General features: G+C 43.5%; 1 protein-coding gene across 4 annotated transcripts in view; it reads right to left on the bottom strand.

Moving 5' to 3' along the window:
* Positions 1–2,806: 2,806 nt before the first annotated feature.
* The window catches only part of LOC110501001 (IQ motif and SEC7 domain-containing protein 3-like), a 195,293-nt gene continuing 181,251 nt past the window's right edge, over positions 2,807–16,848 (bottom strand). For 2 of the 4 annotated variants that reach the window (XM_036945037.1, XM_036945041.1), the window contains 3 exons: positions 14,165–14,254; positions 13,684–13,727; positions 2,807–4,210 (listed from right to left, as the gene is read on the bottom strand). In XM_036945037.1, the coding sequence (XP_036800932.1) occupies positions 3,710–4,210; positions 13,684–13,727; positions 14,165–14,254 (635 nt within the window). In that variant the 3' untranslated portion in view covers positions 2,807–3,709. The remainder of the gene's footprint in view (positions 4,211–13,683; positions 13,728–14,164; positions 14,255–16,848) is intronic. The other 2 variants (XM_036945038.1, XM_036945040.1) reach the window with 2 other exon arrangements.

Consider the following 16,848-nt stretch of genomic DNA (forward strand, 5'->3'; position numbering starts at 1 on the left):
CACCACGGCAGTATCCCTCCCTATGCTTATATAGACATAGCCCCTCTGTAAATGGTATATTCTCACTGTAATCAGCCTATACTCCAGAGTTTTAGGTTTACTGTTCTGATATTGTATGATGTCTATGTTGACTTGTCTGTATTCCGCTTGGATATTGTCTATTGCTGACTGCACCTTCTCACTGAGGCACATTGCATTGTGGGTAAGTGTAAATGTACTTGGGAGAATAAAGGTGATTCTGATAGAGTGTAATAGAAAGTTGTGTGTACTACACCCAGTCATTCAGCACAACATAGGGAAAGAACAGAAGACATCCAGTATGGTGAATAGACTGAAACCATCTTTAATAGCATGTTGATATACTGTAGAACAGAAGACAGGTAAAGAGGGATTCAAAGCCAACCGAGGGAGGCGATGGTTAAAACCTATGCCCAAATTCAACAAGCCTGTCCTCCTAAAAGGCCCCCTTCCTCATTGTGCGACAATAGAACAACATAGGTGACAGAAAACCCCCAGAAGGGAAGAGTTCCACGCGTCACCTGAAACGACAGCAGTGCATTTTAAGCATCACAGAGCCCTTTCGTCTATATCCAAAGAAAAAGGTTAGTCATTTGAACGAATTTACAGTAGCATTCAATCAATTCCACTAAACCTCCTTTTTGCTGCTTGAGACTCCATTCATGGGAGACACATTTTTGCCCACAAAGACAATGATAGGCTTTTCACATTCTGATGCATTGTGGGTGAACGGACAGAATAATGACATATTTATCCCCTGTGCTGCACTCTGTCAAATTCAGTCATGCACAACAAAGTTGACTTTGAAGGGAAAGCATGTATCACAGTATCAATAGGCCTCCTATACATACAAAACCAATGTCATGCCGGGTTGAAGAATCACATTCACTCCACATGTTGAATTGACAACGACGAAAGGAACAGAAAACAGATTAACTTGTTCTTAGAGTGTGAAATGGATACAGACACAGCTCTCTGGTTTGCCATAGGCTGTTAAACCCTAAAGAGACACTGAGCGTCCCAAATGGCACCCTATTCCCTTTCCAGTGCACTAATTTTGACCAGGGCCTATAGGTCAAAAGTAGGGGACTATGTAGGGAACAGTGCCCTATTTGGGACACTGACACAGTGAAGTATTTGAAATATGTAACCCTGTTTTAAACACCCTTCAGCAGTTAATATAACAGAGCCTTGTGTCTATTGAAACTGACATTAAAAAGGGGAAGGATCTCCGCTGAAGAGATTCGTGTGAGATCTCCTCTTGGTGAGCGGGAGTCACGATGCTGCGGAGGGCAAGGGACAATCTCCACACACACACACACACACACACACACACACACACACACACACACACACACACACACACACACACACACAGGAGATATGGGATACATATCACACACACACACACACACACACACACACACACACACACACACACACACACACACACACACACACACACACACACACACACACACACACACACACACACACACACACACACACACAAAACCTCTCAGCCCCCACAGCAGCGTGGTGCAATAGATTGTTTTTCCAGAGGCTCGCTCCTCACAGATAAAGTAGACTGAGATTGGAGATGAGTTGGAGACCTCCACACAGCAGGTTGGTAATTATCTGAACTAGCGGCAGGGCTGAATGAGAGGAGGCCAGGAGGGCCAGCCGAATATATATTCCAAACCACCTGATGTAGCTCATGTTTTAAACATGGGCACATTCAGACCAGAGCAGTCGATGAACTATTTCAGATAAATTACATTTGGTTGACCTTAGCATTTACATGGATGGAGATAACTCGGTTGTCCTCTCCGACAACCCAATTTGATATTTAACAAACTAAGCAGAACGAAAAGTGAGAGATTAAGATTAGTCTTGTCCCCTTCAATACAGATGAGCAAATAACAGACAAAACATTTGAGTGCTGTTATGAATGATGTGAATATTGGAGTACTAAGCTTTTAAAAAAGTCAAATAAAAAGGCTATCTTGATACACAGAAGAAGCAGCATTGAGAAATTACAAGTGTCATGTTTGTCCAGTGCATATGTTTAACATAATGAGTTTGTTGCACTCCAAAATACACTGGGAAATCATTTTGGTTGGATTGTATTGGCAGACAGATCTACAGACTGGCAAAGGGCGAATCGTGGGAATTGCCAGTCTTATTGGCTGTGATTAGGGCCTGGAGTTATTCCTGGTCCTAGTTATGCTCTCAGCATAACAGCACATGCACACAATAAATGTGCAATCTAAACCATTCCAGAACATTCCAGAACATTTACGTCAAGAATTCCTGAGCTGAATATAACAATGACGACAGCAAATAAAGAGCTTATTTCCTGGGCTGTTATTGGCTTTTGGTTTGGCAGTAAGCCTTCTGATTGGTTGCCTTGCCTTCATATGCCATCATCCTTAGCTACAGTAACTAGACGGGGGATCTGTGGAGGATGACAGTGGAAGTGTGTTTCCTGATAATAGAAAATAAAGAAAAACAACACCACAGAGAGTAACAAATAACACACCTCCTCAGATCACAGAGAGAGAGAGACACAGAGAGACAAGAGAGAGACAGAGAGACGAGAGAGAGACAGAGAGAGCGAGAGACAGAGAGAGAGCGAGAGAGAGAGCGAGAGAGAGAGAGAGAGACAGAGAGAGAGCGAGAGAGACAGAGAGAGCGAGAGACAGAGAGAGAGCGAGAGAGAGAGCGAGAGAGAGACAGAGAGAGCGAGAGACAGAGAGAGAGCGAGAGAGAGAGCGAGAGAGGGGGGGATAGAGAGAGAGAGGGGGAGAAAGAGAGAGAGAGAGACGAGAAACAGAGAGAGATTGAGAGAGAGAGAGAGAGAGAGGGGGAGAAAGAGAGACAGCAGTCTCCCATTTCAATGAATAAATCCACCACATTGCAAAAAAGGAGACAGGTTGCACTGAAATATCGCTAGCTGTAATTATTTTTACATGTAGGGTACTCCTCGAGGTGAGAGTGGAGGAGATTCTGAGTTCTTCTAGTTTTCTTCTAGCCGAGTACAAAGTAGTCCGTTTGGTGGAGACTTCCGTCATTTTGGCACACACATTGTTCAGTCATTGTCAATCAAATGCACACACACATAGTAGAGATGAGGTTAGGATATGAATGGTAAAACTGAACAAAAGTCGTTCTTAGATTAAGTTCAATCTTGGAGGGAATCTCCAAGACATTCAGTCTGTGGAATCCATCTGAATCTAGTTGGTTGGTGCTGGATTTTGTACTACGTCCTTCCTTGTTAACTACTAAAGATCCATCCAGAAAACTAAAGAAACCAATGATATGATCTATATTTAAAGAGTTAAAACTGACAAAACTGTTCTAGAAATTTGTTAAAACTACATAATATTTGAAAATACACATGGAATCCAGTAAAATTCATCTTCTTTTCCACTTGGATTATTCTCATGACGTTATCACACACCTCCTTTCAAATCTTTACCTCGATTCATCTTTTGTTGTTATTTCCTTAAATATATGCATATAGATGTGTTATCTTTTTTTTATAGCTCTGTCTCTGTATGTATAGCATGTACATATGTTCTGTTAGTGACGTGGGCGGGGTGGGTGGGGTTGGGCTGAGGTTGGGAGTGAGGTGTGAGGTTGGGGTGAGGTCAGGTGGGTGAGGGTCATTGGTTCATTGGTCTCTTATTTACAGCAGGCTTTGAGAGCCACTTGGGGTCCTCTGGAGGCTGAGGCGGGGGTCCGCCGGGGGGATGTACTGGTGGGGATGGTTGTAGGGGGGAGGAGGAGGGGGTAAGGGGGGCTGGTGACCGTCCTTGCTCTCTGGCGACCTCACAGGAGTGGAGGTGGCCGACCGGATGACCTGGTGGTGGTGGGCATGGTGATGATGATGGGCGTGGGTGGGGGTGTGGCTGAGGAAGGCCTCCACGCGGCCATGGCCGCTGTTGTCCAGGACGATCACCTTGACAATCTGCTGGCACTGGATGAGCGTGTCGGGCCGAAGGTCGCCCATGCTGATTGGCTGGAGCTGTTGCAGGTGGTGGAGGGGGGTGCCAGCGGCTGACTGAAGCTGCGGCTGCTGCAAGAGCTCCCCCCGGTGGTTAAGAAGGGCTCCAACACTCTCGGGGCTCCTGGGCAAGCTCCCGCTGCTGCTGAGCTGGTACGTATGAAGCCTGTTGTGAATTGACACCTAGTTTAGAAAACAGCCAGAGACAGCATCAAATGTTATAAGACTGGCCTCCTTCTAGTGCTCCCTCAGCCCTCTTCTCTTTTTTTGGGTGACACCACATCACAACTGGCATGCGTGGGGTGGGGGGTGAGGGAAGAGAGGGGGAGGGTTGGAGGGCGAACGTGCGCCCCCTGGTGCTGGGGGGACCAGTTCAGACTGGGTGCTGGAACCATTGGTGTAGAGGTGGGAGAGGTGGGGGGAGGCTGTGGATAGAGGGGGGGTGTTGGTTGAGAGGAGAGATGTGGGTCAGTTGTTTCTTTTGGGGGAGCCTGGTGGTTCTAAAGGAGTCAGAGTGCCTCCCTCTCAAACCACTGTGCAGCACTAAGGGTCACTGAACACTGGGGGTGAAGGAGAGAGGGAGGGGTGCTTTTAGACGGCCATTTAACATAGAAGGGGGGGGGGATTAGAACTGGAGACGAAGGTGAAACCAACAGGGGGACGAGACATCCACAGACACCACAGGCAAAACTCATCAGAATGCATGCCTCATCATTTTACAACACATTTTAGTAGGCCTTGTCACTCGCCAAGCCTGCTCTGTTCAGCAGGCCTGGTCACTCACCAAGCCTGCTCTGTTCAGCAGGCCTGGTCATACCTTCAAAGAACAAGGAGGGTTTTGACATCCTACTTAAACATGACCTCCCATGAAGTTTCCTAAGAAACTCTTTCTTTTCCTACCTGTGAAACTTTTTCGGTTAAAAACTAAAGCATTCTCACTGGGGGTTGTGTACATCCTACATAGTTTGGTGTTGCAGGGAGAATTACTTTGTCTTCGATTCCTATTTAGCCCTATTCCCATGTTTTGAAAATGTCCTTAAAAACTGAAAGAGCAAGTATGTTCAAGGCTTCGGTGACATAACACGTTTGTGCATGTTTCGGAAAAACAAATGGACGTCTTAATTCACAATAAACACCATAATTCAATTCAGTCTCAAAGCGAGCACTGCTTTGCTTGCAGGGTGAAAGGCCACTACTTGGCTAATCAACTGTATGACTACACCCCAGCAGTACTCATGCAGCTTGGGTACCTTCCACAGTTCCCCTCATCTCCCCAAACATATGGGTCTTGGAACGAAGAGATATGTTGGGAAATGTCTAGTTGTCTAAACATCGAGAATGAGCTGCGTTTCATTACAGAGCACTTGTAGGTGGATTCTCAGTGGAGTCTGCTAATCAGCCGCTGAACACATTTGCGGTGTAGCTCATATGTAAATTAGATCTAAATCAGCCTCATTATGTATGCAGGCATGTGTAATTTCCACCAGGAAGTGCTTGTCATGGAGGAATGTGTTCCCTTTCATTATGGAAATGATTAAACACTTACAGTACCTTCGGAAAGTATTCAGACCCCTTGACTTTTCCACATTTGTTACATTACAAACTTATTCTAAAATCAATTACATTTTTTAAAAAAACTCCTCAGCAATCTACACATAATACCCCATAATGACAAAGCGAAAACAGGTTTTTGCAAATTTTTTGCAAATGTATAAAACCTTAAAAACATAAATACCTTATTTACATAAGTAGACCCTCTGCTGTGAGACTCGAAATTGAGCTCAGGTGCATCCTGTTTCCATTGATCATCCTTGAGATGTTTCTACAACTTGATTGGACTACACCTGTGGTAAATTCAATTGATAGGACATGATTTGGAAAGGCACACATGTCTATATTAGGTCCTACAGTTGACAGTAAATGTCTGAGCAAAAACCAAGCCATGAGGTCGAAGGAATTGTCTGTAGAGCTTCGAGACAGGATTGTGTTGAGGCACAGATCTGGAGAGGGGTACCAAAACATTTCTGCAGAATTGAAGGTCCCCAAGAACACAGTGGCCTCCATTATTCTTAAATTGAAGAAGTTTGGAACCACCAAGACTCTTCCTAGAGCTGACCGACCTGCTAAAATGAGCAATCGGGGGAGAAAGGCTTTGGTCAGGGAGATGACCAAAAACACGATGGTCACTCTCACAGAGCTCACAAATTCCTTTGTGGAAACGGGAGAACCTTCCAGAAGGACAACCATCTCGGCAACACTCCACCAATCAGGTCTTTATGGTGGAATGGCCAGACGGAAGCCACTCCTCAGTAAAAGGCACATGACAGCCCGCTTGGAGTTCGCCAAAAGGCACCTAAAGACTCTCAGACCATGAGAAACAAGATTCTCTGGTCTGAGGAAACCAAGATTGAACTCTTTGGACTGAATGCCAAGCATCACGTCTGGAGCAAACCTGGTACTCTCCTACGGTGAAGCATGGTGGTGGCAGAATCATGCTGTGGGGATGTTTTTCAGCGGCAGGGACTGGGAGACTAGTCAGGATCGAGGCAAAGATAAACAGAGCAAAGTACAGAGAGATCCTTGATGAAAACCTTCTCCAGAGCTCTCAGGATCTCAGACTGTGGCAAAGGTTCGCCTTCCAAAAGGACAACAACCCAAAGCAGACAGCCAAGACAACGCAAGAGTGGCCAAGGGACAAGCCTCTGAATGTCCTTGAGTGCAGCCAGAGCCCGGACTTAAACCTGATCGAACATCTCTGGAGACCTGAAGATAGCTGTGCAGCGACGCTCCCCTTCCAACCTGACAGAGCTTGAGAGGATCTGCAGAGAAGAATTGGAGAGACTCCCCAAATACAGGTATGCCAAGCTTATAGTGCCATACCCAAGAAGAGTAAAGGGTCTGAATAATTTCACTATGTAAATGTGATATTTCAGTTCATTTTTTTATTTTTATAAATTAGCAAACATTTCTAAAAAACAGTTTTTGCTTTTTCATTATGGGCTATTTTAATTAAAAAAAGGTTTAATCAATTTTAGAATAAGGCTGTAACCTAACAAAATGTGGAAAGAGTCAAAGGGTCTGAATACTTTCCAAAGACACTGTATGATAGGGGCGACTCTTAGGAAGGAACTTTGGCATGGTAAGCTAGGCCTTAGACCAGGGATCAACTAGATTCAACTGAGGGACCATTATTTATTGAATGGAGGGTCAGGTGGTCGGAAGATAATTACAAATCATTTGTAGATTGCAAATTGACTGCAAAAAAGCCCAAACAGATATAATATTTGATTAGAACATAATCATTTCAAACCTGGCTTACATTTATATACAGTACGATCATGTCTCTTTATTATGCATGGGAATCAGGGCATAAAATGAACCCCAGCCCCCTGCCAAATGCAGGTAGATTTAGGTATTGTCGGATAAGAATGTCTATTCCACCAGCCACGTTGGCGGGGGGTTAATTTGCAGGGCTCTACAGTGGAGCATTATGTTCGCATTTAGAGTCAAAGAGTCAAAGGTCAAAGGTCAAGTATGAAGATAATGTGTGATTTGTAGAAAAGAAATGCTGCAGTAGTTGTTTTCAAAGTATTTCTACTGCTTTGTTTCATAGCTGCTAATCGCACAAAGAAATAAGAATCCTTATGCAGCAACAGCTTTGCACACTGTGAGTGAAGCGCTGATAGATTCATTTTTGGAGGCGCAGGTACAGGTCAGTAAAGTGAGACAGATTTTTTTCATCTACTTGACACAGTGGCTGGTGGACCAAAAATAGATTTTTAGGCCCCGGGGGGAATATTTGGGAACAGATTTCCCAAATTAATATAACTTGGAGTTGATTTCCTGGTCTGTTGTTATGTTAGTTTTTTATGTCCAACAATGAAAGTGTTTTGCTCAGTAAACTTGGGGGGCCAAATAAAACCACCCACGTGCCAACCTCGGCCCACAGGCACCAGTTGGGGAGCCCTGCTTTAGATTATTATACAAGCTTGGTAATGGAACTGTGACAAGAATGACTATTGGCAGGTCCATATTGATTTTTCATGTGGGTTTGGGCTCCGTATTGCCCTTAAGCTAGATGGATGACATGGATGCCATTTCCATCGGGGCTTTTGATGTACATCTATTCATAATGTAATAAACTAGATGTTTTATCTTCATCATCGTCCTTAACGAACAATGAGTTACGCTCTTCCTTTGATTTCTCTCCCTCCCCCCTCCCGCCCTTTCTCTTTCACCTTCTCTATCCATCTCTCCCTCTGTCACACATATTCAGCTTCCTTTTGAGCAAGCTGGACATACTGCAGATTGTGTTACAGGCTGTATATAGATCATGGGTACAACATGAATTGACCTGTTATGTGATTCATGACTGTAACTTCAGATATCATTAATGGCACATAATTAATCAATGAAAAACCTTCCTCCATACATGCTACACTTTATCCAGACAGAATAGACCCATGGCAGGGCAGGGTGGTCAAGGACAAATGGAGCCCCCCCGATCTCTAAGACCGACACGTACTCTATCCACCTTGGCCTTGGGAGGTACGACATACCTACAACTACAATATACCTCCATTACTAATAATACAACTCCAAATCGGCATTTAACCCAGTCCTTTAACCCAGTCCTTTAACCCAGTCATTTAACCCAGTCATTTAACCCAGTCCTTTAACCCAGTCCTTTAACCCAGTCATTTAACCCAGTCCTTTAACCCAGTCATTTAACCCAGTCATTTAACCCAGTCATTTAACCCAGTCCTTTAACCCAGTCATTTAACCCAGTCCTTTAACCCAGTCATTTAACCCAGTCATTTAACCCAGTCCTTTAACCCAGTCCTTTAACCCAGTCCTTTAACCCAGTCCTTTAACCCAGTCATTTAACCCAGTCCTTTAACCCAGTCATTTAACCCAGTCCTTTAACCCAGTCCTTTAACCCAGTCATTTAACCCAGTCCTTTAACCCAGTCCTTTAACCCAGTCCTTTAACCCAGTCCTTTAACCCAGTCATTTAACCCAGTCATTTAACCCAGTCATTTAACCCAGTCCTTTAACCCAGTCCTTTAACCCAGTCATTTAACCCAGTCCTTTAACCCAGTCATTTAACCCAGTCATTTAACCCAGTCCTTTAACCCAGTCCTTTAACCCAGTCCTTTAACCCAGTCATTTAACCCAGTCATTTAACCCAGTCATTTAACCCAGTCCTTTAACCCAGTCCTTTAACCCAGTCATTTAACCCAGTCCTTTAACCCAGTCATTTAACCCAGTCATTTAACCCAGTCCTTTAACCCAGTCCTTTAACCCAGTCCTTTAACCCAGTCCTTTAACCCAGTCCTTTAACCCAGTCATTTAACCCAGTCCTTTAACCCAGTCATTTAACCCAGTCCTTTAACCCAGTCCTTTAACCCAGTCCTTTAACCCAGTCCTTTAACCCAGTCATTTAACCCAGTCATTTAACCCAGTCCTTTAATCCAGTCATTTAACCCAGTCCTTTAACCCAGTCCTTTAACCCAGTCATTTAACCCAGTCCTTTAACCCAGTCCTTTAACCCAGTCCTTTAACCCAGTCATTTAACCCAGTCATTTAACCCAGTCATTTAACCCAGTCATTTAACCCAGTCCTTTAACCCAGTCCTTTAACCCAGTCATTTAACCCAGTCATTTAACCCAGTCATTTAACCCAGTCATTTAACCCAGTCCTTTAACCCAGTCATTTAACCCAGTCCTTTAACCCAGTCATTTAACCCAGTCCTTTAACCCAGTCCTTTAACCCAGTCCTTTAACCCAGTCATTTAACCCAGTCATTTAACCCAGTCCGTTAACCCAGCAGATACTGTATGTATAATGTACCTCAAAGATGATCAATTTAACTGATACCGCAGTGGGCCTGTTGACTGTTAGAACAAATAAAGCCTTGTTTCAATGGAGCCCGAGCACACTACCTCTTGTTAAACAGGCCCTGAATGTCACATTGACCGGGTGTGTTTGCCTCTGTGCACCAGTCCTCTGGCGGAGGGATACAAAAGGTCATGTAGCACCTCCAGAGTGGTAATTGCAAAGCCTTTGGGTACTATAGTTCTGCTGATCATGTGGAATGCTACGTTTTCTCACAGAAACATACACACACAGCAGTATTGTGGTAGGTTATGTCAACTGAATAAAAGTTGAAACACCCTCTAGAATTATGGTAATTTACCATTTCTATTCACTCATTCTCTCACTCACCTGAAAGCCCAAAGGGCCACCTCCAAACCTCTGGCCCAGGCAATACAGTTGAAGTCGGAAGTTTACATACACTTAGGTTGGGGTCATTAAAACCTGTTTTTCAACCACTCCACAAATTTCTTGTTAACAAACTATAGTTTTGGCAAGTCGGTTAGCACATCTACTTTGTGCATGACACAAGTAATTTTTCCAATAATTGTTTACAGACAGATTATTTCACTTCCAATGGGTCAGAAGTTTACATTCACTAAATTGACTGTGCCTTTAAACAGCTTGGAAAATTCCAGAAAATGATGTCATGGCTTAAGAAGCTGATTGACTCAAATGATGTCAATGAGCCTATTGGAGGTGTACCTGTGGATGAATTTCAAGGCCTACCTTCAAACTCAGTGCCTCCTGGCTTGACATCATGGGAAAATCAAAAGAAATCAGCCAAGACATCCTTGGGAGCAATTCAAACCACGTTCATCTGTACAAACAATAGTACGCAAGTATAAACACCATGGGACCACGCAGCCATGATACCGCTCAGGAAGGAGACACGTTTGGTCTCCTAGAGATTAACGTACTTTGGTGCGAAAAGTGCAACTCAATCCCAGAACAACAGCAAAGGACCTTGTGAAGATGCTGGAGGAAACGGTCCCAAAAGTATCTATATCCACAGTAAAACGAGTCCTATTTCGACAGCAAGGAAGAAGCCACTACTCCAAAACCGCCATAAAAAAAGCCAGACTACGGTTTGCAACTGCACATGGGGACAAAGATTGTACTTTTTGGAGAAATGTCCTCTGGTCTGATGAAACAAAAACAGAACTGTTTGGCCATAATGACCATCGTTATGTTTGGACGAAAAAGGGGAGGCTTGCAAGCCGAAGAATACCATCCCAACCGTGAAGCACGGGGGTGGCAGCATCATGTTGTGGGGATGCTTTGCTGCGGGAGGTACTGGTGCACTTCACAAAATAGATGGCATCATGAGGGAGGACAATTATGTGGATATATTGAAGCAACATCTCAAGACGTCAGGAAGTTCAAACTTGGTCGTAAATGGGTCTTCCAAATGGACAATGAACCCAAGCATACTTCCAAAGTTGTGGCAAAATGGTTTAAGGTCAACAAAGTCAAGGTATAGGAGTGGCCATCACAAAGCCCTGACCTCAATCCTATAGAAAATTTGTGGCCAGGATTGAAAAAGCGTGGGCGAGCAAGCAGGCCTACAAACCTGACTCCGTTACACCAGCTCTATCAGGAGGAATGGGCCAAAATTCACCCAATTTATTGTGGGAAGCTTGTGGAAGGCTACCTGAAACGTTTGACCCAAGTTAAACAATATAAAGGCAATGCTACCAAATACTAATTGAGTGTATGTAAACTTCTGACCCACTGGGAATGTGATGAAAGAAATAAAAGCTGAAATAAATCATTTTCTCTACTATTATTCTGACATTTCACATTCTTAAAATAAAGTGGTGATCCTAACTGACCAAAGACAGGGCATTTTTACTAGGATTAAATGTCAGGTATTGTGAAAAACTGAGTTTAAATGTACTTGGCTAAGGTGCATGTAAACTTCCGACTTCAACTGTATATAATGCAGTAACCACTTCCTACCTACTACTATTACCTACCTACCTAGAACAATTACTAAGGACATTTACAGTACCAGTCAAAAGTTTGGACAGACCTACTCATTCAAGGTTTTTTTTTATATATATTTTTTTTTTTACTATTTTCTAATAGCGAAGACATCAAAACTATGAAATAACACATGATATAGTAACCAAAATTGTTAGAACATTTTAAATATATTTTATATTTGAGATTCTTACTAGCCACCCTTTTCCTTGACAGTTTTGCACACTCTTTTCATTCTCACAACCAGCTTCATGAGGTAGTCACCTGGAATGCATATCAAGTAACAGGTGTGACTTGGAATTGAAGTGGAATTTCTTTGCTTCTTAATGCATTTGAGCCAATCAGTTGTGACAAGGTAGTGGGGTATACAGAAGATGGCCCTATTTGATTAAAAAAAGTCCATATTAAGGCAAGAACAGCTCAAATAAGCAAAGAGAAACGACAGTTCATCATTACTTTAAGACATGAAACTTTTAAAGTTTCTTCAAGTGCAGTCGCAAAAACCATCAAGCGCTATGATGAAACTGTCTTTCATGAGGACCGCCACAGGAAAGGAAGACCCAGAGTTACCTCTGCTGCAGAGGATAAGTTCATTAGAGTTTTGAGCCTCAGAAATTACAGCCCAAATAAATTCTTCACAGAGTTCAAGTAACAGACACATCTCAACATCAACTGTTCAGAGGAGACTGTGTGAATCAGTCCTTCATGGTCGAATTGCTGCAAAGAAACCACTACTAAAGGACACCAATAATAAGAAGAGACTTGCTTGGGCCAAGAGACAAAAGCAATGGACATTAGACCGGTGGAAACCTGTCCTTTGGTCTGATGAGTCCAAATTTGAGATTTTTGGTTCCAACCGCCATGTCTTTGTGAGACGCAGAGTAGATGAACGGATGATCTCTGCATGAGTGGTTCCCACCGTGAAGCATGGAGGAGGAGGTGTGATGGTGCTTTGCTGGTGACACTGTCTGTGATTTATTTTGAATTCAAGGCACACTTAACCAGCATGGCTACCACAGCATTCTGCAGCAATACGCCATCCCATCTGGTTTGCGCTTAGTGGGACTATCATTTGATATTCAACAAGACAATGACCCAAAACACACCTCCAGGCTGTGTAATGGCTATTTGACCAAGAAGGACAGTGATGGAGTGCTGTATCAGATGACCTGGCCTCCACAATCACCTGACCTCAACCCAATTGAGATGGTTTGGGATGCGTAGGACCGCAGAGTGAAGGAAATGCAGTCAACAAGTGCTCAGCATATGTGGGAACTGAATGTTGGAAAAGCATTCCAGGTGAAGCTGGTTGAGAGAATGCCAAGAGTGTGCAAGGCTGTCATCAAGGCAAAGGGTGGCTACTTTGAAGAATCTGGAATCTAAAATATGTTTTGATTTGTTTAACACTTTTTTGGTTACTACATGATTCCATATGTTATTTCATAGTTTGATGTCTTCACTATTATTCTACAATGTAGAAAATAGTACAAATAAAGAAAAACTCTTGAATGAGTAGGTGTGTCCAAACTTTTGACTGGTATTGTATATGGATATGTCATGCTATATGGGGGGCAGATGTATTGTCTGATCGGAGTTCTATAGGGTCAATAGTTAGTTCAATAGGGTCAATAGTTAGTTCAATAGAGTCCCACTCACCCATTCACTCACATACAGACGCACTAGCGTTATGCTAGGTCAGGCTAACTTCTGTGGTGCCTAGGCCTCTGCTCCAGTGACAATAGATACAAATAAACACTTACCTGCATTAAGACTTGGCCTATCAGTGAGCACTTACCTCCACTGCATTGTGTCCACTGTTCTCATCCAGGTCCTGCTTGCCTGTCAATCAAAATGACACCAACATAAGAGCTGACGGAAACATGAGGCCAAAATCAATGGCGTGTGTATGTTTTTGGTTTTATTGTCCTTGTGGGGACCAGATGTCCTTACAAGGATAGTTAAACAAGGAGATTCCGGACACTTGGGGACATTTCACCGATCCCCACAAGGAAAAATACTATTTTAGGCTTAGGGGTTAGGTTTAGGGGTTTGGGGTTAAGGTTAGGTTAGGTTAGGTTAAGGGTTAGGTTTACGGTAAATAGGATTTTTAATGGGAAACAATTGTTTGGTCCCCACAAGGATAGTAAAACAAATGTGTGTGTGTGTGTGTGTGTGTGTGTGTATGAGAGCATGTGTGTCTGGAGAGTAGTATGTTTCACAGTATTGCGTGTTAGCTTAGGTTAGGTGCACAAACACATGTGTACACAGACACACACCTGACGGGGAGCCCTGTTTGCTGCGTAGCTCCAGAGTGCCATTGTTCTTAGCTGACACTCCCTTCGAGCCCTGTTGTTTCTCCAACTCCCCTACACAGGACAGAAGACAGTCATCAGAGGGAGAGAGAGAGGGAGAGAGAGACAGACACAGCGGGAGAGGGAGAGAGTGAGAGAGAGTGTGAGAGAGAGTGAGAGAGAGTGTGAGAGAGAGTGAGAGAGAGTGTGAGAGAGAGTGAGAGAGACAGACAGACAGACAGACAGACAGACAGACAGACAGACAGACAGACAGACAGAGGGAGAGAGGGAGAGAGAGAGGGAGAGAGACTGCCAACACACTGACACTGACTCAACTCCAGCCACTTTAATAATGGGAATTGATGGGAAATGATGTAAATATATCACTAGCCACTTTAAACAATGCTACCTTATATAATGTTACTTACCCTACATTATTCATCTCATATGCATATGTATATACTGTACTCTATATCATCGACTGTATTCTTATGTAATACATGTATCACTAGCCACTTTAACTATGCCACTTTGTTTACATACTCATCTCATATGTATATACTGTACTCGATACCATCTACTGTATCTTGCCTATGCTGCTCTGTACCATCACTCATTAATATATCCTTATGTACATATTCTTTATCCCCTTACACTGTGTACAAGACAGTAGTTTTGGAATTGTTAGTTAGATTACTTGTTATTACTGCATTGTCGGAACTAGAAGCACAAGCATTTCGCTACACTCGCATTAACATCTGCTAACCATGTGTATGTGACAAATAAAATTTGATTTGATTTGATTTTGAGACGGAAAGAGAGCGAGATGGACAGAGAGTGTAACGAACAGAGAGTGTGTAGGGGAGGGATGGGTTGGAAGGAAAGGAAGAGAGAGGAGAGAGTAAGAGGGAGGGAGAAATGGGGTGAGGCTGAGAGAAAGAGTGGTGATAGGGAGAGAGAGGGAGAGAGCGAGGGAGGGAGGGGGACGAAAGAGGATGAGACGTACAGAGACAGAAGCACCAACAGTGACGGACAGTGAGAGAGGAATATAGACAACAACTGCAGAAGAGATAGAGAGTGAGAGGAAGATAAAGAGAGAGACAGAATGAGTGACAGGGGCACAGACAGAGGGAACAGCATGTGCAAGGGAGACAGACAGACATAGAGGGAGCCAGACAGAGTGACAGCAGCAGAGATGGAGACAGTGACAGACAGACAGACATAAAGAGAGACAGAGAGTAACAGCAGCAGAGACAGAGAGTAACAGACAGACAGACAGACAGAGAGACGGACAGAAGGACAGACAGACAGACATAAAGAGAGACAGAGAGTAACAGCAGCAGAGACAGAGAGTAACAGACAGACAGACAGACAGACAGACAGACAGACAGACAGACAGACAGACAGACATGAAGAGAGACAGAGAGTGACAGCAGCAGAGACAGAGAGTAACAGACAGACAGACAGACAGACAGACAGACAGACAGACAGACAGACAGACAGACATAAAGAGAGTCAGCAGTAGCAGTAGAGACGGAGACAGTGACAGACAAAACAGAAAAACAAGTGGGGGCGAGTCCTCTGCCTCCTCCCTAGAGTCACTCAACTCTACACGGTGTCCCAAATGGCACCTTATTCCCTATGGGGCCTTGTCTAAAGTAGTGCACTGCATAGGGAATAGGCTGCCATTTGGGGCACCGCTGTGCAGTTGATGATGATTGCCTGTCATTTCCATTGGCGACGGCTAAATGTTGCTGTGTCCCCACTGACTGCTTGGTTCTGTAATTTTGCTGCAGCTGTACTCCAGTAGGATGACTGTGCAGAATAGTTGAGTCCTTTTTCAAGTCTCTTTCCTCATGGGAAATAGTCGGGAGTGTTGTGTGTGTGTCTGTTTTTTCATGTGTGTTTGTGAGTGAGTGTGTGCATGTGTGTGTGTCTGTGAATGTGTGTGTCTGTTTTTTCATGTGTGTTTGTGAGTGTGTGTGTACATGTGTGGGTGTCTGTGAATGTGTGTGCTTCCTTGCTCCAAACTCAGGTGACCTTTTGTGTCACAGCAACATCCCCCAGCGTATCTCCAGTCCAACGGAGGAAAAAAAAGGGATGAAAAAAAAGAAATAGCTCATCCAAAATAATGTATGAATCATCCATCCCTCCATCCACACAGGAATTCCCTTTCGTTTCTCAAAGAGGAGAAATAAACAATAACAAATGGAATAGGCCACCGCAGGCTTATTTACATGAGTGCTAACAACGGGCGCCTTCGTAGAGGAGGGAAAGATGTCCACCGTGTGTGTGTGTGTATGTGTTCATGCATTGGCACTTGACTTTGTCTGAAAATGGGGGTGCAAAAGCTTTTAAAACTGTTTCTTAACACGAGGAACCCATTTTTATGAACAGAACACAACGATTTGTCTTAGGTTTTGCCACAATAACTGGTATTGAAAAGGTGTTTTAATAACTAGATTACTAATCTCCCCCCCTGAAAATCCCACCTCAAATAATTAATTGAAAGTCTGAAACTGGAGTTTTGCATTTAAATTTGGTCATTGATCATGTTCCCATAATAATAATATTACAAACATATTATTAACTTATCATTATTATCATTAAACTTGTGTACAACAACCATAGTGAGTAGGCTACATACACTGAGTGTACCAAACATTTTG

This window comes from Oncorhynchus mykiss, chromosome 15 (assembly GCF_013265735.2).
Source record: "Oncorhynchus mykiss isolate Arlee chromosome 15, USDA_OmykA_1.1, whole genome shotgun sequence".
In the NCBI taxonomy this organism is placed as follows: Eukaryota; Metazoa; Chordata; class Actinopteri; order Salmoniformes; family Salmonidae; genus Oncorhynchus; species Oncorhynchus mykiss.